The 27,015-nt window shown below is 41.4% G+C and overlaps 1 protein-coding gene across 2 annotated transcripts in view; it reads right to left on the bottom strand.

Annotated features, from left to right (window-relative positions):
* arid1b (AT-rich interactive domain 1B) overlaps positions 1–11,636 on the bottom strand; it is a 135,593-nt gene extending 123,957 nt beyond the window's left edge. For both annotated transcript variants that reach the window (XM_077620239.1, XM_077620240.1), the window contains exon 1: positions 9,870–11,636. In XM_077620239.1, the coding sequence (XP_077476365.1) occupies positions 9,870–11,048 (1,179 nt within the window). In that variant the 5' untranslated portion in view covers positions 11,049–11,636. The remainder of the gene's footprint in view (positions 1–9,869) is intronic.
* Positions 11,637–27,015: the final 15,379 nt, after the last annotated feature.

The raw sequence follows: 27,015 nt of genomic DNA, 5'->3' as shown, positions 1-27,015 counted from the left end.
CTCCGGTGCGCCTCACCCCTCTCGACTGTTAATTAGCACTAATCGTCTCCTCTCCTTTCTCCCCTCTTTCCATAATAGAATCATTCATCTTCGCTACTTAATGAGTCGACGGCGCCGTCATGGTCCAAGGTCAAACGCAACTAGCACTCAAACGACAAAAAAACGTCACTTGGAAAATGGAAAGACCAAAAATGTAACCATTGGGAAACGTGCAAGTTATTTTTCTTTGAAGGAAAAAACCAAAACCAAAACAAAAGATGAGCAATATCTGTCCAAAACAAACCGCAAAACACCCAGGGAAATTCCACACACACACAAACGAGTCATTACAAAACATGTTAGGCAAGTACAAACCGCCATTCCTCTCACATGGGAGGGAAAAGATAGACTTTTTTTGCGCACGGTTATGATAAAAAATAAATAAATAAGGTTCCCTCACAAGAGCCGTTTTAGCGGAGCAGGTAGAAATGTGCAAAATTAGCATTATTACAGCTGAAGTAGCACAGTAAATAACAGTGAATGATGCAAATATAAGTCCACTAATAAAGTGCGCTAGCGATTCCCAAAAGGCAAATTAGAGTTGATCGTCAATGATGCGTTTTCATGAGCATTATTAGTTCATTTTTTCAGGATGGCGCTACACTAAACACTACACTAAACTTTACAGTCAGGTGAAGAAAACGCAAATTACTCTTTAGTGCAGATTTGGCTTTGCAATTGTGTGTGTGGTAATTAAATAAATAAGGTCAATTATCAATGAATGCTTGAAATAATATCCTTACGATAATGTATATATATATATAATTGTAATACATTCGACTGGTAGTATATAAACATTGTTAATGTTGAATACTCGTTCAAATTGTACTAACATCATTTTCTGGAGTACAAATGAATATTTCTCAATATTTTTGGTGAGTACCTCAAATGACAGTAATGGGATTACAATCTGCACAAACACACACGCACAGAAACAAACACCGTATTTTCTGCACTATGAGGCGAACATTCAATTATTGGCCTGAATATTTGTTGCATATACACACAAACACTGGTATATACACGTATACACGGATACACACACACCCATACACACCCATATACACACATACACACACATACACCCATACAAACCCATACACACATACACCCATACACCCATACACCCATACACACCCATACACACACACATACACCCATACACACACACATACAAACCCATACACACACACCCATACAAACCCATATACACACACACACCCATACAAACCCATATACACACACCCATATATACCCATATACACACACCCATATACACACACCCATATACACACACCCATACACACACACCCATACACACACACCCATATACACACACAGCCATACACACACAGCCATACACACACAGCCATACACACACAGCCATACACACACAGCCATACACACACAGCCATACACACACAGCCATACACACACAGCCATACACACACAGCCATACACACACAGCCATACACACACAGCCATACACACACAGCCATACACACACAGCCATACACACACAGCCATACACACACAGCCATACACACACACAGTCATACACACACACAGCCATACACACACACACACACCCATACACACACACACACACCCATACACACACACACACACACCCATACACACACACACACACCCATACACACACACACACACCCATACACACACACACACCCATACACACACACACCCATACCCATACACACCCATACCCATACACACACACACCCATACACACACACACCCACCCATACACACACACACCCATACCCATACACACACACACACCCATACACACACACACCCATACACACACACACAAATACACACAGACCCATACACCCATATATACACTCATACAAATATACATACACATATATTTACACCCATATACACAATTAAAAAAGCAGTAGTAGATGTAGTAGTAATGGTGGTAGCAGTAGGGGATTGTGTAATACATTCACTAGTTGGAACTGTGCTAAAAATAAATTTTATACAATGATTAAACAATATTTATCTTCAAAAATGTAAGTCTTTGGTTGCGCCTTATAGTGCGCAAAATACGACATAAGCATACGTACATACACACGCACATTATTACAATCAGTTCAATGCTGGCACGAATATGCAAATTCTACACCACAACACAAATCCTCCCTTAATTCAAGGCACCGCTCAAATAAAAAAATGGCATTCCGGCAAAATAATAAAGTGAATGTTGAATCTCATGCAGAGAGAAAACCCAAGCAACAGCCACGCGCTCCTGCAGTGCAGTACCGGTCAGATCTGCATTGCAAGCTTTGGGAAAGGGGACAGTTGTCTATGGATTATGCTAATGCGCTATTCCACACTCCCCTCTGGCATGCGCCTGACATTACAGTAACCTTTGCATGTTTAGCCAACATCAACTATGGCTGTTCATTGAGAAGAGGCATGTGTGTGGGTGGCTGTGCGGGTATATTACACACAGCGTACGGCATACGTGCACCATTAAAAAAAAAAAAAAAATCGACAACCCTCTGAAGAATTAACGCCACGGCGCAATGAAACATTGACAATACGACATTTTCATGTGGATCATCGATATTAATTCCGGTTCATCCGGTTTTCCGCGGGAGGAGTGTCTGGAATGTAGAACACGGTTCCCGCCACAAAGCATGCTGGGAAGCCGGAGAAATGTTGCCGTTCGAGGAGCTATTTTAGCGTCAATACGCAAACAATTTGTTTTTATCGTCACATTGACGCCAAGTCCTAGATACCCTAATTTATTTATTTTTTTCGCCCAAGTTAAATATTTTTCATAACATTTCAATACTTTGTTCACTCCACTTCTACTTTAGTAGTCAATTGGCTGTTTTATATTATTCTTGTACAATGAACAACAGAAGAGGTCGATGCGCCGGACCAATAAAAACACAAGCTGTGTTTATGAGTCGATTCTTCAGATTACATTTTTTTAAAAAGGGACTGTGGGGAAGAAAAACAACCATGAGAAGCAGACTAGACTTATTAAAAGAACCTGACTTAATTATGAATTCCATTGTTTATCTAAGACATGAAGGAGCCTCCTTTGTTACAGTTTGTAATGTAAACAAATTATGCAATAACTTAACTAAGAAGCCAAGAAAATAATAACACATTGTTTACCGTAATACCTCACCAATTTGCGCATTAACTATTGCAGATTTGCATCACGGATTGAATATGACAAATATGGTAATCCCTCAAATATCGCAGATTCACGACATCACGGTTGTTTTTCTGGGGGATTTTTTTTAAATTAATTTTTGGGGGGTAAATTCATAAAAATATGAAAAATACATGCTGAAACTCGCAAGCGGAAGCCCCTCCCCTTTCCTCTGATTACTAACAGAACTCAGCACTGAAGTAAAAATAAAAAATACAATTATATATATATTTTTTAAATTATTATTTTATTTTTTTCTACTTCACCATTTTTCGAATATCGGGGTCTACATTAACCGCGATAATCAAGGGATTACTGTACCACAACTTTATAGAGTAGGAACAATAATACAATCCTGAAATGAGGGGAAAATATTTCCCCAGCCACAAGGGGGCAGTGTCAACCCTAGCGAGTTAAATAATACTGCAAAAGCGTTTTTTTACGTCCAAATAATTTTAAATAAATCCATATAAACACTGTCCTCACATCGCAATTATTCACCTATTGCGTCATGTCTTGGAACCTATTACCCGCGTTAAACGAGGGATTACTGTGATTACCCACGAAAATGGACCATTATTGACATGACCTTATCCGTAAAAATCCGATATTAATATCCAAAATAAATACCAATGCAGCGATATAAGCAATAGCAAAATCCATGACGATATTAAAACCCCCTCGCCATTTTTTACCGCATTCTCGCCATTCCTCGGTGGCTTCTTCACGGGTGGTTAAAGAGGACGTAAAGGGAGGTCCCGCTAAACCAGAGGTGGCAGCACAATAGTCCACAGATGTGTCAACTAAGGTGTATAAATATTCAACGGGCTAGATGCGGGCTGTCTAAATACCTCTGAACTGACTAGCGAGTCCCCCGGGAGACCCCGGGACGCATGAAAAGAAACGCGGGAAACACTGACAGATCAAAAAAAAAGCGGGGGTTAAAAAAAAAATGGAAAAAAAAGACGCCTGCTAAATTGAAAGCGTTCTCCAAAGAAGACCATCTGTTTCTAAAAGACTTCTTTTGCAAATACACAAATAGATGGAGGGGGACGGGGGGGGGCTAGAAAGAAATATTACCCACCCCGTGGGACGGAAGGGGGGCGGGGGGGGAGGGACGCCTTCCCTTCGGCCTACTCCACATGGCTAATTAGCATACGTGAAGGTCAGGGTGGTCGCCGAGTGGGTGCGTCGCACGTGCGTGCTACTAAATGGATGGAAGCCATTTAAATTAGCGTGGTGTGAAGGAGACCAACACTTGGGGGGGTTGCGGGGGGCCGGGTGGGGGCGGGGGCCCCTCTTTCCGAGCCGTTCCCGACTTTTCATTGTTCGCAGAGCCAGCTCCGCTGGGGGAGAAGATTTGAACTAAGTTGACATTTGCCAGAGTTCTGTTAGTGATTCCCTCTCCGGTCTAAAACGGAGCCCGGAACATTTCTCAGAAGTCAGCAGCCTTCCGTGTGACTCACTTCAAATATCGCCTACATTCTTGCATCTGTGGCCTTGCCGCTGCTTTTCCTCTCCGGCAGCTGCGCCCAGTCTCATTTCCAAACAAAAGAACTGGAGACGTGGCTCTCGAGCCGCATGCGGCTCATTGCTTTTTAATTTATATTTTGTATATACTGCGCGATCCGGCGCATCGGCCTCATAACCCTGGTTTCAAAACCAGGTGGGTCCAGTTTGCATGTTCTGTTTGGGCCTTCGTGGGTTTAATCCGGGTACTCCGGTTTGCTCCCATATTCCAGAAACATCCATTCTAGTCTGATTGGACACTCTAGATTGGCCCTAAGTGTGAGTCTGATTGGTTGTTTGTCTACTTGTGCCCAGTTGTTAGCTGACCACTATTTCAAATTCAGCTGGGATAGGCTCCAGCACCCCCTGCAACCCTAGTGAGGATAAAGCGGTTCAGAAAATGAATGAATGTTCCCTCTGGCGTGTCAGCCTAACAGTTCTGAGGTCCTGGTTTCAAAACCAGGTGGGTCCACTTTGGATGTTCTGTCTGGGCCTGTGTGGGTTTTATCCGGGTGCTCCGGTTTCCTCCCACATTCCAAAAACATGCATGCTAGTCTAATTGGACACTCTAAATTGCCCCTAAGCATGAGTCTGATTAGTTGTTTGTCTCCTTGTGCCCAGAGATTGGCTGACTACTAATTTAGGTTCAGCTGGGATATGCTCCAGCACCCCCTCGAGGAAAAAGGCACGCAAAAAATCTAAAAACAGTCTTTACCAAATATGATTTTAGACTTTTGGCAACTCTGTATTTAGGCAATTTGGCCCACTTAAGAAAAATCAACATCGCATCCAAATCGTCTGATTGGCCAAATTATATTTGCACAATGTCTGCCCATGTTGCCAGATCCTGAGTCGCCTGTAAAAATTGCAACGTGACAAGTCACCGCACCCCTAAGAAATTTTAGACCAGTCCAAAGAAAGTTAATGGTTTGAATCCACCTTTACCTTCTATCCTCCTTCAACCTCCATCGGAATTTTAGTCAAAAGACCAATCGGTATTCAAAGCAAACCAAAGAACCGGCGCAGGTTGCCAATTACCTTAGCGGGTCGTCCGTTTCATCCAAAGGCGATGAAAACCGCTGAGCTGGACCCTTATCGGACGGAACAGAGCAAATTAAAAATTCACTCTGGTGTTGCTAATCAGCAACGTGCTTGCTAGCCAAGACGCAAAACAACATTGGCGGACAGCGGGAGCAATTCAAGGGGGACGGACACGGAACCGGATTGAAGTGCTGACAAAAGATGCATCGTGGGGTCTGAGGAGAACCCAGAAAGAACCAGCAGAATGCAAAACCGCGTACACGACACCCCATCACGATGCAAAAGGCTCCCCGCGATAGGCGATAATACAATGTGACATTGATGCATGATTCCCATTATGAAGTCTTTGTTCGTATCGCGCTAATAATTCATAAGAGAGAAAAGTAAACAGTACGCCGTGGAAAGGAACGCGAGCGGGAATCTTTTAGACTTTGAGATGTACTCGGAATGACAAAAAGAAGAACTGACTTTTGGATTTTTCTCGCGTTACAATTTTTTTTACATTGGATGACACTTCCTGGGGTGACCATTAGGGGGCGGTGGAGGGATATTGGCGCACTGACCAAGAATAAGAATGGAAAACAGGCCGTTTGAATGGAAGTCGGTCGCATGTACCACTAAAATAATATTGATTTGTTTACTCGCAGGGGTGCTGGAGCATATCCCAGCGTACTGTGGGTAATAACATCGGAAAAGCAAAACGTGGAGCACAATCACGAATATTTGTGGAAATCATTTTTCTTTACCAGGCCAAAAAGAAACACAGAGGGCCAGGGACAATTTAGCATCAAATTAGCCTAGCATATATGTTTTTGGGTTATGAGGGGGAAAACTAAAGCACCCGGAGAAAACCCACGCAAGTCCAGGGCGAACATTTCCAAACTCCACATGGTGAGGACCGACTGGGCTAACCCACATGTGTCAAAGTGGCGGCCCGGGGGCCAAATCTGGCCCACCGCATCATTTTGTGTGGCCCGGGAAAGTCAATCATGAGTGCCGATTTTCTGTTTTCGGATCAAATTAAAATGAAGAGTATAGATGTATATTAAATTTCCTGATTTTTTCCCCCTTTTAAATCAATATTTGTAATTTTTTAATCCATTTTTTCTGTGTTTTTAGTTCAAAAATCATTTCGTAAAATCTAAAAAAAAATTTAAAAAAGCTAAAATAAACATCGTTTTAGATCTATAAAAAAATGAATATTCAGGGCTTTTAATCCAGTTCTTTTAATCCATTTATGAAAAAAAATCTAAATATTATATCTAAAATGGTCCGGCCAAAGTGAGTTGACGTTAACGCGGCCCGCGAACCAACCCGAGTCTGACACCCTTGGCCTAAACTAAAAACAAGAAAAAAAAGTCGTACGCCTTATAGTCCGGGAAATACGGCCCCCAAAAACCAACACATTTCCCATTCGGACACCGTTTGAGGAACAAATTCCACCCCACAAAAGCCATATTTAGAATTTCTATTTGGTACGCCAACATTGTTCCGCTCAGCGTTTAGAATGGCGAAAAGCATTGTGCTTTATAGCGCATCCAATTTTGGCCCACAATGCCTCACTTCAGAGTATATTTGGTGGGCGCACGCACACTTGTGTCACCTGTTGGCACGTTTCCCCCTCTTTCAAATTTAATTTCCCTGCTCGCTGCTTCTCCTCGGGAGGGCGGCGAGCAAATCCACTGCACCTCATTTACACTTGTATCCCCTTCTCCCCGACACGCAATGTACACGGTGGCGCACTTCCTCTCATGACTGGACAATCGCTAAATTGAAAACGGGGGTTTTACGTCACAAGAACTGGATTAAAAGCCCTGAATATTCATTTTTTTATATAAGCAATGTTTATTTTAGCTTTTTTTAATATATATTTTTAGATTTTACAAAATGATTTTTGAACTAAAAACACAGAAAAAATGGATTAAAAAATGACAATGATTGATTTAAAAGGGGGAAAATCAGGGAATTTAATATACATCTATACTCTTCATTTTAATTTGATCCTAAAACAGAAAGTCGGCACTCATGATTGACTTTCCCGGGCCACACAAAATGATGCGGCGGGCCAGATTTGGCCCCCGGGCCGCCGCTTTGACACACGTGGTTTAGGCTATAGTTATACAACTGTAAATATAATATTAACAGGAGCCTATTTCACCCGTTTTTCACCATTTAACAGTTTTTACGTTTGTTTTGGGGTATCCAAAAATCTGATGACCGTATTTTCCGGACTATAGATCGCCCTTTTTTTTCATAGTTCGCGACAAATATGTTGGATTTCTCTCTCTGACCACCGACAGCATGTTTGTATTTCAGGCTATAAAAATGTAAATGCCACATTACCTATTTAACATATTTTTTTAAATTCTAAAAAAAAATGCCCTCCCTGAAATGAGACTTATATCTACTTTTTTCCTCTTCATTGTGCATTATTTGTCCGGTGCGATTAATAATCCGAAAAATATGGTGCATTCACTGACACTTCCTGTGTGTGGCTCCATGTTTTTTATCTAGGTCTACAATGTGTTCTGTGTCTGTGCTTGCTACTGCAACCAAGGAATGTTCCCGAATACGAACAAAATTCTAATCTAATCTAATCCAGCAATAACCAGTTGAACGCAAAGCCCCTAAAATGACAATTATTCCGACAACATGACCCAAAACAATGATTTTCTATTAAAATGGCGCCATTTTTTTTCGTTCCCGTTCACGCCGCATTTAACCACGTTGCCCTCTAGTTGTCCAGATGTGTGTGCAAATCGTGTGCATCATTTAGCACATCTAAAACAATTCCCGAAGAAAAAAAAGGAAAAAAAAAACAGCCCACGGGGCCAAAAATATTTTGCAGCGGAGTTTCCCTGGGTGTGCGCTAACGTCTCAGCGCTGCTTACGCCAGCGTTTCAGCGCGACGTCCCCAAAAGTGCAAGAGAGATGTCGTTGACGGCTATTTTCCGGGTTTAAAAAACAGAGACTACTTATTTAGAAACACTACTGTTACCACAAAAGTGCCCCAAAGCAAGGCATTCAATATCCAGCCTAAAAACAAGAATAGACGCTAGCTAGCTAGCGGGGGAACGTGGAGCATAACTGGAAATGTCCCCGAATCCGATCACGTGATCGAAAACCGGGTTATTAAATTATTCCTTTATTTTAATTTAAATATTTAGTTGTCATTGACGGGGGAGATGTCCAATCTATTTTAACTGGGAGGGACGAAAAATGCAAAAAAATGCTAGCTAGTTTAGGTTTGCTTGGGTATGTTCTATTAGCCACGCCCCCAATCCGATCACGTGTCATTTTTAGAAAATTATGCAGGTTCTTGAAATATATTTGTTTACATTTAAGTGTTTACTTGTTAGCTGCCGTTGAGGGGGAAAGACGTCCAATCTTTTTTTGAATGGGAGGGCTGGCAGCGATCGCTATGCTAATTACAGAGTTAGGTTTTAAAACAATTGGTAAGTATATTGCAACAAATGAAATCTAGACTTCATGTTTCGTAATATTTCGATGTTTATGTTGACTAGTTAAAAAGAAAAAAAGAAAAAAATGGCTGAATTGATTAAATTATTAAACATTAAAAATCGTGATGACGCAACAGGTCACATCGACTCCAGCTTTTAATCAGCAACGTTATGCGAATGAATTAAAATTTTATGGAGCTGTTTTACTGATCTTGATGAGTGTTTTTAAACACAATGTCTTCTAGCAATCTTTTAAAGATCCCTTTAGTATTATTTCTACATTAAAATAAATATCGACACACGACCAAAAAGTGGTTAGCGGGTCGGCCTCGCAGTTCCCGGGGCTCGAGGGTTCGATCCCAGGTGGCTCCTAACTCTGTGATGTTTGCTTGTATGTTCTCCCTGGGCTTGCGTGGGTTTTCCACGGGTACTCTAGTTTCCTCCCATATCCCCAAAACATGCATGCTAGGCTAATTGGATGCTAAATATAGCCTAGTTATAGCCGGGAGTTAGCTGAGCTAGGCTCCAGCACCCCCCCGGATAAGCGGTTCAGAAAATGAATGAAAACCCCCCGCATAAAAGCCGCACAATAAGAATTAAAGGGATTATGACCTTACCTGACTCCTCCCAAGGCCTTGACCTCCATTGCCCGTCGTGATTGGATGCGGGTGGTTCCTGGGTTGTCCTCCCCACCCGTGAGCCGTGGGGGGCCCGTATTGGGGCCCCGCGTCTTTTCCCAGGGCTTGCGGCGCAGGCGAGCCGCCGTAGTCTTGGTAGCCCCCGCCGTAGCCCCGCATCATGGGGCTGGGTGACGTCAACAGCTGGTTGAGGGTCGGGGTGGCCCCCGAGGGGTGCTGCTGCTGCTGCTGAGTCGCCCCCGGGAACCTCTGGAAGCCGGCCGAAGAGGCCCCGAGCGCCGACTTGCCGTGGCTGGTCGAGGAGTTGCCGCTCACGAGCAAGTTGTCGGGTTGCCTGCACCCGGAGGGGACCGCCACGCCGTAAGTCCCGGCGTAGCGGGTTCGCTGGTAGGCGGGGTACTGGTTGTACTGGGTGTTCTGGTAACCCGCTTCGTGGGAGTTGTCCGACGAGAGCCCCATCCCCGGCTGGCGTCCGCCATGTTGCTCGTAAGACCTCGCCGAGTAGTAGTTGTTGTTGTTGTTGTTGAACTCGGAATTGTTGGCGCCGGGCCCCGAGTTGGCGTGCTCGTACCTGGGGGGCGTCGTCATCCCCTCGGTGGGTTTGTTGAGGTGCCCCTCACCTTTACCCTGCGGCTCCGCGTGGACCCCCAGGAGGTTCTCCTTGCCGCCGTGGTGCTCCAAGGGCCCTCGGGGTCCCTGGCCGTTGTTGTTGTTGTTGTTGCCGGCGGCGGCGGCGGCGTGCGTCTGCCGCTGCGGATGCGGCGCAAACTGGACGAATGGCGGCTGCGCTTGCGGATGGGACGGAGGGGGGTCTCCGCTCTCCACGCATTTCAGCTTGTGCTTGGAGATCAGCCCCGTTTCCATGGAAGGGGCGTTGGAATGAGACGGCGCCAGGTTATTCCCATCCTTGCCGTGACCCGCGGAACTTGAACGCACCATTCCGGGCTCCGTTCGGCGGTGATGGTCTGCATTATTTAGAGTCCCATCTCCGGCTGCCAGCATCTGCTGTACGCTTCCTCCTCCTCCTGCACCTCCTCCTCCTCCTCCTCCTGCTCCTCCTCCGGATTTCCCCGAATTGAGCTCGCTGCCCAAGCCGCCGGATAATTTCTTGTTCTTGTTGTTATTTCTGGAGGGAGCCGATGCCACTTGCGCAGCCATGCTCAGTCACTCCAACATCTCCCCGCGCATCGAGCGCGACCTTCGGCCAGCCTTCCGCGCACACTCGGCAAATTTTGAAGAAAAAAAAAAAGAAAGGGCGAAAAAGGGGGCGGGTGTAGCGAGAGAGAGAGAATTTTTTTTTGCGGAGCTCCACTTTAATCGACGGCCGGCAATCTCGTCGTGGTGGTAAAAGTGGGCGTCAATGAAGCGTCATGGTGGAAGTTGCAATTCTCGGGTTTGAACTTTTTCCTACCCCCTGCGCCGCTCTCCTCCATCCCGGGTTGTGGTGGTCTCGAGCCCCTCTATCGGAGCCGTTGTGGCCCAGCATGGGATGAGGAAAAAGAGCTAGAGAAAGAGAGAGAGAGAAAACTGGATCGACTAGTCTATCCACCTCCAAGGCTCCAGCGAAAGACACTTTAAAAATCCGGACTGGATTCCTCAATCCACTTTTCCTTTGCATAGGATATCCGTATTCATTTAAAACTAACTCCGGTCCACTTGGCCTTTAATCCATGCCAAGTTTTTCATATATCCCTCCGCCAACACACCTGAATCAAATAATCAGGAAGTTCTGTCGAGCTTCTGGATAGCACGCTGACGGTTGATAATTTGATTCAGGTGTGTTAGAGGGGTGCGCTATGAATGCTGGGTAGGAACACAACATTTCGAACGACCGGAAGAGACCATAATAATACAGGAAACCATTTTTAAACGGGATTAATACAATTCTGAAGCTGTAGAAATGTATAATTTCAGCAATTTTTTCGGGCCACCAGCCCAAAAATACACAATAAAAAAGGGGGAAAGTGTGTATATATATGTATATGTATATGTGTATATATATATATATATATATATATATATATATATGCGTGTATATATATATATATATATATATATATATGCGTGTATATATATATATATGCGTGTATATATATATATATATATATATATATATATATATATATATATATATATGCGTGTATATATATATATATATATATATATATATATGCGTGTATATATATATATATATATATATATATATATATATATATATATATTTCATACTGCACTATAAGTTCAACCAGCCCAAAAATACACAATAAAAAGGGAATATATTTACATATACATAATTCATACTGTACTATAAGTCACAATTGTTCACTTGAGCAGAAACAAATATGAAGTATGCATTGAAGTAATAATTGTAAAATGGGCTAAAAGGTGTATTTAAAATAAGAATATGACAATTTATGTCTACCATAAAGCAGTGTTGAAAGCAACATTGCACCACCCTTTTACTATCAAACCAGCATTCACGTCCACGTTTTTATTAAAAAATTAAAGATTAAAGCAGTTGTATTTGAATATATTTTCAATCCCTTCCATCCCCGCTTCATTGCATTTGTCTGCAAAAGCAACTTGTGTGAACTGATAATGCTCTAAAAAAAAATAAAGTGAGTGAGTGGGTGAAAAAAAAGGAGAAAAAAATCAACCCAGGCTGCAGGCTAGGACCACACAAAAACCAAAGTCTACAAGATGCGCTCTAACCCATCAGTGAAATTCAAACATGAATGTAAAATAGTGCTTAGCAAAGACGCCGGCTGTCTGCTGGGACTTGAATAAGCAGAGGCTCGGCTTTGATGAGATCAGATGCATTTGATCAACAGAGGGAGCTGTGGATGAAAGAAGGGGAGGATGTGTGTGTGGATGTGTGTGCATTTGTGTGGATGTGTGTGTATGTGTGTGTGTGTGTGTGCGTGTGTGTGTGAGTGTTGGATTTGGGGATGAGTGGTGCTGAGGATGGCCGTGGTCATGATGATAACGGTCGCTGCACAACGTGCTGCTTAGTCAAACACGATGACGATGATGATGGTGATGATGATGATGGTAAGCATGATCGCGATGTCCTCGATTAGGACGGCATTGCAACCCCGATTTTAACCACCTGTTGTTTTTAGGCCATGAAATAAAGCATGACTGACTCACTAGATTGCATGTTGTGCAATGGGGAAGTTATTGTATGTGTATGACAAAGGGAAGACCCCTGCTGGAGGTTTTGTGGAAGTACAGGTTTGAGCAGGATGTATGCAGATATATTATTGTATAATTGAGTATATTACTGTATATATTGTATTATATTTTTGTATAATTTCAATAGTTATGGGTATTTGAGAGTTTTGATAGTTTATTTTTGAATACTCTTGGTCAAGATGCTTTCATTGAATTGGTGTTAAAAAATAATAGCAAGACTTAATTGCAAGAATAAAGTGTATTTCTTTACAAGACTTTTAAAAAATAAATATATTCATGTAAAACACAGTATATAAATACTAGTTTCCTACATTGATTGGAAATAAATCATGGAGAGGTCTACCGCCATCTGGTGTTAAATCTGAGAAATGCAACAGAATGAAGGCTGAATTTAAGATTCTTTTGTAAGACAAGATGACTCCGTATAAACTTTGCAAGTTGAAATTAAAATCTATTAACTATTAATTTAAGTGAATAAAGGGCTAAAGAAAATAAATAAAAAGAATAATAATAATAATAATAATAATAATAATAATAATATAATAATGATAATAATAATAATAAAATAACAATAATAATAACAATAATCATAATATAATAATCCAAACTATCAATATTTATATTAGCACTACTGAAAAAAACATCCTTCTGTTTAACTGACTAGCTCCCTCTACTGTTACCTCCGAGTACTGCAACGTAGTCCGAATTTAACCTTCTTGTGCAAGCCCTACACAACAATATTTTTATCATTTGCTAAACTTTACACCCCCCCAAAAATAGGATCTTTCGGGACGGAGTGCTATTTTCAGTTGTGTAAAAATCGGTGTCCAATCGCGGAAATGTGATTGGCTGCATACACCTTTACTAATTAGAACAAGCCTCGCTCACGCACACACACACACACACACACACACACACTTCCTGTTCTGTGCTTTGTACACACACCGATTGTGGCTGCCGTCAGAGTGGCAGATCAAAGCCCGGGTTCTGATCTCATCTAGAGCAACACTATAAGGCTGACGGCGAGAGGACCGGGAGGGGGGCGAGGGGGACGGGGGTGCTATTAGCATATTCTATGATGGCTTTTCAAGCCGTTGCCTCGGCTGCGGTTCGGGGTGTGCTGCGCCGTGGCTTTGCAACTCTAATTTCCCTGGCCCGCTCATTAAAAAAAGCCCACTGTTCTTCCATTAATTCGCCGACACACCGATCTGTTTGAATGGCGAGTGTGTGCGTGCGCCAAAAAGAGGGAGGCGTGGGGCGGCCATGGCTCAGCGCATTTGCATTTATGTTTAATTTATAACCTTCGGGGGCCCCCTGATGCAGCAAGATTGAAACAATGAGCCCAGACAAACACGGAGAGAAAAAAGGGGAAGCGGGGATGCGCCATGACGTTACGGCGCGAATCGGCGGCTCGGGCGCCGTTGGGCCTTACGCATGCGCGGGTCCAGGTGCGAGGTCGGGGGTACACGGGGGGATAACGTGCAGGGGTGAGTGTCTGTTAGGAGGAGGGGGGGTGGGGGTCTGGAGGGTTGTCCCCTAGCACGGAACGGCACGGTAGACTATAGCGTAAGCCCGGTCGAGCAGAGAAAGTGGGTCAGTTCGGCGCACGTGCGCAGGGTTCAGATGGATGCAACCCTGTTTTTGCAGAAAAGAGAAAGACATGCTGTTGTTTGTTAGGGTAGAGCGCTAGATGTGGGCTAAGAAGCCGGTTGATTGGCTGGGGAGGGCCGGAAACTGAACTGCGACTTTTTTTTCGTAACCTGGTACAGTCATACCTCTACTTACGAATGCGTCTAGGTACGAAAGTTTCAGGTTACGGATTTTTTATATGCAAATGAGCGACTCGAGATACGAAAAAGATCCAAGTTATGAAATCCCCCCAAAAGTAAATGCATTTCCTTATCTGTTATTTTATTTAGAATTCCCCTTATTAAGCGATTAAAAACTACAAATGCAACATAGTACATATTTTCATACACACACACATAGGGCACACGTAAAAGTCTAAAATGTACTACAAAGTGGACGGCTTTCAGCCCTGGTAGAACGAATTTGAGAATTTACATACAAAGTACACCTCTACTTACGAAATTTCAAGTTAAAAACATGGGTATTACATATATAACAGCCGCGGAGGGAGATATTTCAGTGACGCAGGACACTTTCATATCCTTTATTTATTTTAAGACATTAATAAATCATTTCCTTATAATTTTATCTCAGTTTTGTGGGTTTCCTCACATCTTTCATACAAAATTGGGACACTGACCAATTTTAAATGGTTTAGTTGGTCGTTGTGTGAAGACCGTGGAGCGGATTAGAGAATTTACATACAAAGTACACTTCTACTTACGAAATTTTGAAGTTACGAAAAAAAATAATTTCGTAAGCAGAGGTTATTTTCCTTTAGTAGCGAATTTAAGGCCATTTTTTTTACCCATTCCTACTTTCCAGAACGCCTCCAATGGCGAACGGTCAGGCAGTATCCTTCCATTTCGTGTGTGATGTTACAACAATCTCGGTCAGGCTGTACATGGAAGGGCATTTTGTCATTTTTGTTAAAAAGACAATAAATATTTCCCATCCCAAAAGGCCTGCAAGTGAGCCCAATACGAAAAAAAAACAATACCCAACTCTGGTGCTTTTCGTCTCCTCGTCGAATCGAGGCCCTCGCCGAAATCCCCAAAACAGCTGTGATGGATAAAATGTTTTGTTGTTGTTGTTGTTGCTATTGAAGAAAAAAAAAACACACTCGGGAAGAATGAACGCTATTGGTTTTGGCTGTATACTAAAAGGTAGAATCACAGAATTCCCAAGTTGCGGCACCGTACGCTCTATTTATGCTTTATGAAAAACATGACTCAAAAGAAAGAGCGAGCAGCCATGCTCTACTTTCACTGTCAGCTCTCGTGTGAAGTGCCAAGAGGAGGAAGAGGATGAGAGGAAGATAGAGGAAAGTAGAGGAGAGTGATTTTCTTCATCCACAGATCCCGTCCTGATAGTGACAGGGGACTGGTCTCTCTGAACCAGCAAACATACCCGCACACCCACCCACACATCCACATACACACTTTCTCTATATATATAGTACCTCCACCCCCCTTCTCCCTCCTTTCTGATGCCTGTCACTGCTCCTTTTCCATCCCTCCTTTCTCCCGACTGAAGGAGTGTGTGAAGTGTCCCCCGAGAGGCTCCTCCTCAAAAGATGGTATTTACAAGATCCACACAGAGCCCACTTTTAACTGCCTGTGAAGAACTTCTTCCAGTGCCTTTGATGTGCCAACCTAATGGGGAAGAGCACGCCGGCAGTCATTGCATACGTTAGCGCGCCCCATGCGAGCTAATCCGCTAGCTAGCATCGCAAGGTGGGCTTCACACTGCTCGCGGTGAGTTAAATCTTCACAAGATGCATGGGCATCAGAGCCAATGCTGCCAAAAGGAGAACTAAAGCACCCCCCGGTATAAAGGCATTGGATTAGATTAGATTAGAATTTTATTTCATCCCGTATTGGGGAAATTTCCTTGGTTGCAGTAGCATGACAGACACAGAAGACATTGTAGAGCACGTGTCAAAGTGGCGGCCCGGGGGCCAAATCTGGCCCGGCGCATCATTTTGTGTGGCCCGGGAAAGTAAATGATGAGTGTCGACTTTCTGTTTTAGGATCAAATTAAAATGAAGAGTATAGATGTATATTAAATTTCCTGATTTTCCCCCGTTTAAATCAATAATTGTCATTTTTAATCCATTTTTTCTGTGTTTTTAGTTCAAAAATCATTTTGTAAAATCTAAAAATATATTTAAAAAAGCTAAAACAAACATTGTTTTAGATCTATAAAAAACTGAATATTCAGGGATTTTAATCCAGTTCTTTTAATCCATTTATTAAAAAAAATCGAAATCAAGTTGACGTTAAAGCAGCCCGCGAACCAACCTGAGTCTGACACCCCTATTGTAGACCTAGGTAAAAACACTCTAAATAAAATTATATCAAAATAGAATGTTTTTAATATGCAAATGAGTGACTTGAGATACGAAAAAGTACGAAATCCCCCAAAAAGTAAATGCATTTCCTTATCCGTTATTTTATTTTGAATTCCCCTTATTAAGCAATTAAAAACTACAAATCCAACATGGCACATATTTTCACACACAGACATAGGGCACACGTAAAAGTCTAAAATGTACTACAAAATGGACGACTTTTAGCTCTGGTAGAACAAATTTGAGAATTTACATATAAAGTACACCTCTACTTACGACATTTTCAAGTTACAAACACGGGTATTACATATATAACCGCCGCAGAGGGAGATATTTTAGCGGTGCAGGGCAAATTTTCATATGCTTTATTTATTTCAAAACATTAATAAATAATTTCCTTATAATTTTCTCTTATTTTTGTGTGTTTCCTCACATCTTTCATGCAAAATTGGGACAGTTTGACCAATTTTAAGGGGTTTAAGTTGTGTGAGGACTGTGGAACAAATTAGGGAATTTACATACAAAGTACACTTCTACTTACGAAATTTTAAAGTGACTAAAAATCTAATAATTTCATAAGTAGAGGTACGACTGTATCTGTTTCATATTAATAGCAATTCTGATGTGGTTTGGTCACCTAACAGTGATTTTTTGAAGGTTCCTCCCATGAAAAACATCTCCATAGGTCGATATGAGTATAATATATTCGTAGCGGATATATGGAACAATGAATCTGTCTCGTCAGGTTGCCATTACTTTCTGCAAAGGCTCGAAAATGCCTTGCCGTTCGACAAAATTTCTATATTTATGTCAAACAGAAGCATTTGGGACGTTTTGGAGTTAGGCTAATTAGGTTTGTGTTTTGTTTGTTGTTCAGCAGGCCTGATCAAAGCGATATTTCACCAATTTGTGTCAGTTCCGGGGAAGAGCGGAAGAATTTGGCGGAAAGCCGCTTATTAATCTCTGCAGGTTTGCCGTAGCGAGCGTTAGCGAAGCCAATCAAAAAGGAGACGAGCCAGGATAAATGAACGTGTCGCTGCGAAGCTAAACAAATCGACACGTGCGCTACCTTAGCAATTTAGCGATGAAGAAATAGGAGCTGTTCTAGTTTCTTACAAATCATTCTCATGACTTTCCGTCCGCCGACTTCAATTTCAACGCACTCGCCGTTTTTTCTGAACGATTGACCCGCGAGCTCCGAGTCTGCCCGCAACGAGCTGTTTCCATCTAATCTAATATTTATGAATATCTTCCACAATATATCCTGTGCGCCGCCAAGTCGTCCGCTCGCGCAAGAATGTCTTAGAGGGATGACGATGGCGAAGATCAAACGGAGCCCGGACGCCGGATTGGTTCGTTCCGTGACGCCTGGGAAGGATCGGACGCCGAGCTAATGTAGCTAACGCCGCGTGATTTAAACGTTAGCATGACCACGCCGAGATCATATTTATACTTGTAGTATCTCTGCCATAAGTGCACACTTTCCCCCGAGTTTGCGATTTGTCATCAACCCCGCCCTGTGAATTTAAAGCCCGTGTTTTTGCAACGTATTTTCGAGAGCATTCTGTCAAAAATTACCTTCGGCTCGGAAGCAAAGTAGACCTCAGGAGCAGAAAGCAGAAAAAACGAGATGGCAAGTCCTGGTGCAAAAGTTAGGCTTCTAATCAAAAATATTTCAAAATTATTAAAATCAAATAATAAAAATTGAAACAAAATTAACAAAATCAAAACTAAAAATGGGGAGACGCAAATCGACAAAGAGCACAAACATTACTCACGTAAAGAGGAAAACATAACTCCCATAAAGACATTCCAAAAACATGGGCTTTAAATACATAGGCAATGGATGATGACAAATCACACAAAAATGCATACAAATCACTCACACGGGAAAAACACACCCATGCGGCAACCCCAATAACGTAACAGTTACGATCTCTCGACAAAAGTCAAGTGGTCTCGGACGAGTTATTTCCCAAAGTGTCCTTGCGCCGAGGATCTATTGTTAGCCTAATGGGGGCTAACGACGTTAAGACCGTAATTACGGAGGCCGGCAATAAGCCCGGATAATATTGCGGGCAAAGTGGGTCATTTGCGGCGGTCCCGTTGAAGGGTTGAGGGGGGGGGGCAAGAAAAGAAGGAGGGGAGGTTATGTCTTGTGTCATCGCCGTGTCCTCCGCAACCCGAATAATTCCCATAGAACGGAGAGTCAAACGGCATGGGAATGTTAATGAAGTGGATGACATTCATGCAAGGCTGAAATTCAAATCAAATATTTTATTACATTATGCACTCGAGAGGCGGTCCGGTGGTAGAGTGGTTAGCACGTCTGCCTCACAGTTGTATGTCTGAGGGTTCGATTCAATTTTGCATTTTGCACGTTGTCAAAATGTTCCATTATTTTGAAAGCTAAGTTGTGTACTCACTTGCTTTCTGCATTTTCGTCAGTTGTGTGTGTTAGCATGTGTGTTAGCATATGTGTTAGCATGTGTGTGTTAGCATGTGTGTTGGCATGTGTGTGTTAGCATGTGTGTGTTAGCATGTGTGTGTTATCATGTGTGGGTTAGCATGTGTGGGTTAGCATGTGTGGGTTAGCATGTGTGGGTTAGCATGTGTGGGTTAGCATGTGTGGGTTAGCATGTGTGTGTGTTAGCATGTGTGTGTGTTAGCATGTGTGTGTTAGCATGTGTGTTAGCATGTGTGTGTTAGCATGTGTGTGTTAGCATGTGTGTGTTAGCATGTGTGTGTTAGCATGTGTGTGTTAGCGATGTACACAAAATGAAAACTGATTAACCGTTCATTTGCTGTTTGTGTTTTTTATTTCTTTGCAAGAATGTACTATCAGAAAAAGGAAATTATTTGAAAAATATGAGATATTGAGCTTTATTTTGCACGCGTCGTTGCTAAATGCTACTATAAAATTTTATTTTTTACCAATTTAGTCTCTTTGGTACCTGCTTATTTACTTATACCGTATTTTCTGGCATATAAGCCACCCTGCGTATAAGCCGCACTGTTAAAATTGCCTTAAAAACAGCCATTACTGGATGAATTAATTCCTTATTGACTCTAATAACGTGCTTTTGATTGATACAGCATCTCAAAAATACCAAAATATTTCTTAAGATTTTCCCTTCAAAGTAATACAATTGTACTCCCTATAAAAACCATGAACATGGAGGTGAAAATTGTGATTCGGGGCAGCTCATATGCGAGAAATTGTCAAATTCAACCATTTTAAAGCAATTTTAAGGGTACGGCTTATACGCGGATGCGGCTAATATGCGAGAAAATACGATAGTTTGATCCCATCAGCTTCCTGATTGGACCGGGACTAATCGGCCACCCAATCCCAGTCCACGGACACGTTTAGCGAGATAACCATAGCCGTCTTCCAAAATACTTTTCGCTTCTCTTTCACAATAATACGCTTGAATAGCTTTAAACGGTATAAAAAAAACATAGACAATTTCATGGGCCTTTTCCACTATGCTCCATTTATAATCCCCAAAAAATGAAATAGCTAATCTCCTGGCAAACAGGGGATACTTTTTTTTAAGACCCCTATTATGCTCCGACAGAAATTAGCAGCAAAATGTTTTAACACGTAAAAAAAAGCAAAATGGGAGAAAACAAAAGCCAACTGGTTAATAAGATTATCTACGTTAGACGCCCAGTGCACGTTATTGTACGTGGCACAAATGGGAGAGATAATAAATCACATTCATAGCCGCCTAATCCGTGAAAGACGCCTGATATGATTACGTCCGCTTATGTTTTGGGAGAAGAAAGAATTTATCTTGAAGTCTTTAGCATACAGCTGGACATGAAGGCAACAGTTTAAGATGAAGAATATCGGTCAGAGATTAAGTACTTTACTTTCGATATCTATAAAATACTTGAATTTATTAGGGATCAGTGGTCGATTTATGATGCGATACTGATGATAAAGATCATACGGCGATGCAGAAAAGATCAATACATGAGTCAGGAAATTTTCTACAGTATAACGAATACATAGCTGTCAACTTAGACGTTTTTTTTCCCGTATTTTATACGTTTTTTGATCATTTCAAATTGTGTATGCTTTTGCGAAGGATTTTTTTTAAGTATGTTTTTTTGGGGAAAACCGATCACGTTTTACCCATTTCGGGTCGAATCCGGATCGTTTCGGTTACAAAACAGCATCGTCGACTGCTAAAATCGTCATTCTTTAAGCATATATAATATAGCAATATTAAAGTAGCAATATTTATATACACATATATATACACACACATATACACACATGTACACATACACACATATATATATATATATATATATATATATATATATATATATATATATATATATATATATACACACATACTCACATATCTACTCATATATACACATATATACACATATATACACACATATACACACATATACACACATATACACATACACCTATACACATTTATATACACACAAACATATATACACACATACACATATATATATATATACACATACACATATATATAACTATATATGTATATACATACATATATATATATATATATATATATATATATATATATATATACGTATATATATACACATATATATAACTATATATATACATGTATATACACACACAAATATATATATAGACACACATACATATATATATATATATATATATATACATATACACATATATATAACTATATATATGTATATACATACATATATATATATGTATACAAATATATATGTACACACACACACATATAATATACACATATATATATATATACACACACATTTATATACACACACAAACATATATATATACACACATACACATTTATATACACACATACATATATATATATTTATTTATATATATTCATATACACAATTTGTATTTATAGTTATTTTATATGAGGGAAAAAATTGACTGAATTGACATACGAGCTCGAGTCCCGGAATGCACTAAACTCATTTCTCAAGGTATTATTGTACTTTGTTTCCAGAACTAAAAAAAATACATACCAGCAAGCAACAACAAAAACAACAAAACAATACAACAAAAACAGGGAGGAAAAAAACGACAACTCCTAGAAAAAGAATAAACGCCTGATTGATATTCTTCCAATCTAATCGTGAATCCACGCTCAGTCAAGTATCACATCAATGACCAATTATTTTCCTTCTTGGCATATTTAAGCAGGTTGCCGTTGCCAAGAATGTCAACGGCCGCATAAATTAGCGTGAGAAGAAAGCGGGGGCCGGGATGCAAAAGAAAAAAAAAAGGGCACTCAAAGGAGAACGTTAATAATCATTCCTCCAAAACAATTCCCATTAATTTTCAGCCATCGCACCAGGGAGTAATATCAACACGCCCGAGGCAGGTTGAAATTGCCACGTTCTGCTTGAAGAAGGCGCGTCAAGCCTCCTTCCCCGGCGTCCAGCTGCTCTCATCACATCCAGATGAGTCGAGGGACACCCGGGAAAACCCACGCACCACGGTCACCACAAGTGATTATTACCAACCCAGAAAAATACCGTGTTTTTTTCGCACATTCGCTATATTTGTCACTAAAAATGATGACTGACTCAAGGGTATGGCTTATATGCGCAAAAATTAGACTTACCGTATTTACTCGCATATAAGCCGACCCCTCCGTGTAAATCGCAGCCTTAAAATTGCCTTAAAATCGTTGAATTTTACAATTTCTAATGTATAGGCCACCCAGTGATTCACAATTTTCATGTTTTTTACGCACATACATGTGTATATATATTTGTATGTGTATATATATGTGTATATGTGTATTTGTCGCTAAAAAAATGATGACTGAATCGAGGGTACGGCTTATATGTGCAAAAATTAGGTTTACTGTATTTACTCGCATATAAGCCGACCCCTCCGTCTAAGTCGCAGCCTTAAAATGGCCTTAAAATTGTTGAATTTTTCAATTTCTCACGTATAAGCCGCCCACTGGTTCACAATTTTCATGTTTTTTACGCACATATGCTGTATTTGTCGCTAAAAAAATGATGAATGACTCGTGAGTACGGCTTATTTGCGCATAAATTGGACTTACCGTATTTACTCGCATATAAGCCGACCCCTCCGTGTAAATCGTAGCCTTAAAATTTCCTTAAAATCATTGCATTTTACAATTTCTCACGTATAGGCCACCCAGTGATTCACAATGTTCATGTTTTTTACGCACATACATGTGTATATGTATGTGTATGTGTATATATGTGTATATGTGTATTTGTCGCTAAAAAAATGATGACTGAATCGAGGGTACGGCTTATATGTGCAAAAATTAGGTTTACTGTATTTACTCGCATATAAGCCGACCCCTCCGTGTAAATCGCAGCCTTAAAATGGCCTTAAAATCGTTGAATTTAACAATTTCTCGCGTATAAGCCGCCCCCTGATTCAAATTTTCATGTTTTTTACGCACATACGCACATTTTAAGGGTACGGCTTATACGCAAAGGAGGCTTATATGCGAGAAAATACGGTAGTCGTTCTCGCAAAGTAGAAATCGGCAAAGCGGGAGCGGCTAGCACGCCACTCGTCATTAGCGAAACCGTCGACACGCAATTAAGTCTTTTGTTTCAGTCGATTGTCCCGTCAATCAGCGGTTTAGCTAACGCGCTACCGTTTCGCCTTTCCGCGTCAAGTCCGCTAACAATTAAGCGCGGCCACGTCACCAAAACGGCGCCATTTCTTCTCCTCCCGATGAAATTATGCTTATCGGGTCCCTCGCCTCGGCAGAGGTCAAAGGTCGGCGCGAGATGGCGGACCTCGTCGCGCAGCATAATTGAGAGAAGTTGGGATTTAATTGTATAATTAATCTTGTCAAATGAAGTTACGCGCAAGTCAGAGCGCCAAATTGCGCGATCTGGAATATTTTAAATTGCCTTAATGCGAAATGAGGCCCCAGAATGCACTTTGTTCCCTCCTGATGGAGGCGAGCTTTTAGGCACGCCGAACACGGCGTGTTGTAATAAGGCGCTAACAGTTCTTATCACGTTGTTCCTTTTTGCATGATTAATTTCCTCACAAAGTAATTGCAATTTCCAAAAGGAGACGTTTTATTGGACGCCTTTTTTTCCCTGCCGGAGAAGTCAAGGTATTAAAAGATAGAATTCATGAAAACTTTTCAACTTTTACGTGTCGTGCGCGTTGTGAATGACTTTTCCAAAAAAGTGACTTGCCGTATATGTCGGACTATAAGTCGCAATTTTTAAACTTTATTTAAGTGGACCTGTAATGAATGGGAAAAAAATATTTATTGGACATACGGCTTTTCTGGAGTGAATTTGTTGCTCAAAAAATGGGGGAAAATACGTTTTTTGGGGGGGCTATCCAAAATTTGATTACCAAATTTGATTACAAAGTAACACATTTGTACTCCTTATTAAAACCATGAATATGGAGGGGGAAATTGTCAATTAGGGGGCGGCTTATATGTGAGAAATTGTAAAATTCAACGATTTTAAGGCCATTTTAAGGCTGCGACTTGTCCGGAGGGATCGGCTTATATGCGAGTAAATACGGTAAGTCGAATTTTTGACGTAGTCTCGAGTCATTCATCATTTTTTAGCGACAAATAGAGCGTATGTGCGTAAAAAAACAAGAAAATTGTGAATCAGGGGGCGGCTTATACACGAGAAATTGTAAAATGCAACAATTTTAAGGCAATTTTAAGGGTGCAACTTATATACAGAGGGCCCAATCCGCCTACCATGCATGTTTTTGGAATGTGGGAGGAAACCGAAGCACCCAGAGAAAACCCATGCACACAGGTGGACCGCCCTGGATTTGAACCCAGGACCCGAAAACTGTGAAGCCGACCCGCTAACCACTCTTCCGCCTAAACTGAATTGAAACAAAGTTTAAAGCTTCACCACCAAGTGCACAAATAACAACAACAAACAAACAGACAACTATAATAATCAATCCCTCCCTACTCCAGCACCCCCCGCGACCCTTGTGAGGTGACATGCTTGGAAAAATGAATGAAAATTCAGGATCAATAGCTTTTTTTTCACTTTTCCAGATCGCTTCCATTAGCGAATACGTCAACGTTTACTAACGACAAAAGATCTCAGCAGGCCCCGTCAGAGTTCAACGTTAATTATTGACACGGCCAAAGCGCTTAGATTAAGACAGGTCAATCCCACCCGGCAAAAACCAGACACGGACGCCGATTTAACGAGTTGATCTTCCCAAGCACAAATCCGTCCCGTAAACTGGACGCGGCGTCGAAAGGGTTTCGAATGCTGGATCTCGTTGCTTTAAAATTCAGTCGCCGGCAGAAAGAAAAAAAAAAGTGCCCCCGTCACAGCAGGTCTTGGTCACAGCTAGTCTAGCACGCCTCGGGAAAAATGGCTTCCATTTTGCCCGACACTTTGGCCGTGACCGCTCGGGCGTCTCTCGTTTGTCAGCGACCAATTGTGTGTGTGTGTTTGTCTGGTTCTCACGGCTAATCTGGGAGCTGCTGGCTAAACAGAAAGCCAACGGTCATTTCTCAAACTGGACCGAGATCAAGATTGATAGGCCAGGGTTTTTTTTTTTTACCATTAAAAAAAAAAAAAAATCACGTCTGACACGGTGGATGAGTGGTTTGTGCGCCTGCCTCGCATTTGTCGCACCGTGGGTTCGATCCCAAGTTGGTTCTAATTACGTGGAGTTTTCATGGGTTTGCGTGGGCTTTCTCCGGGTACTCCGGTTTCCTCCCACATCCCAAAAACATGGATGCTAGGCTAGCTGGCTAACCCTCTAAATTGCCCATAGTTATGTGTGTGTGTGTTATGTGTCCTTTGTCTCCTCCTCGTGCCTTGCGATTGGCTGACCACGGTTTCAGGGGTGTCTCCCGCCTAGTGCTTGAAGTCAGCTGGGATAGGCTCCAGCACCCCCTGCGAACCCTTGTAAGGAATAAATGAATGAAAAATATAAAATTACTCACAATTTGCAGGGTGACTTTTCTTGTCATGAAGTTAAGTGGAACCAATGAGCAGGAAGTTGGCTAACGAGGGGGAAGTGCTGGCATTTTTTAATGAAAACTAAGCATACAAATACTAAAAACTGGGACAAAATAAACAAAAAATAAACAGGGGTGACACACTTCAAACTTCACTAACCAGGAAACGTTACTCCCACAAGAACACGGGGTTGTAATACACGGATGGGGGTTGCTTAACGAGACGATTGCCAACACCTGGGTAGCTCACACACGAGAAGAAACAGCACCAATTCCAAAAAAATATGACATTTCTACTTATGGATTTTAGGTTGGAAATGCATTGCCAATTTAGGAAGACATTTGAATTTGTTTTAATTATACTGAGATATGTTAAATATACAAATGTAGATATTTCTCAGTACTTCTATTTATACAATTATGTCATAGGGATCGTCATCAAAAAAATCCAGGTACTAAAAAACCTCAATTACTGTTTGGTTTATTGTGTTCATTCATCAATCTTACATATTTACATATATGTGTTCATTACCATGAATATAAATATGTTAATTAATATGTGCTGTCCCTTATTTTTTAAAAAAACTGAACCACTTTATCCTCACAAAGGATCCAGGGGGTGCTGTAGATTTGATGGTCAGCCAATCACAGGGCACAAGGAGACGAACAACCAATCACACTCATAGCATCTAATTAGCCTAGCATGGATGTTTTTGGAATATGGGTGGAAACCAGAGCACCCAGAGAAAACTCACACATCTATACAAAGAACATACAAGCTCCACACAGTTGGACCAATCTGGATTTGAACCCACGACCCCCGAACTGCGAGCCCAATATGACATTAAAATAATACAGAGTCCACAATTATTATTATTATTATTTTTTAGAATATTTTTGGGCCGAATTTAAACTTTTTTTGTTTTTTTTAAACAAATACACATTT

This window comes from Stigmatopora argus, chromosome 15 (genome assembly GCF_051989625.1).
Source record: "Stigmatopora argus isolate UIUO_Sarg chromosome 15, RoL_Sarg_1.0, whole genome shotgun sequence".
In the NCBI taxonomy this organism is placed as follows: Eukaryota; Metazoa; Chordata; class Actinopteri; order Syngnathiformes; family Syngnathidae; genus Stigmatopora; species Stigmatopora argus.
Note: the sequence above shows the minus strand (reverse complement) of the source record. Positions and strands in the feature narration are given on the sequence as shown.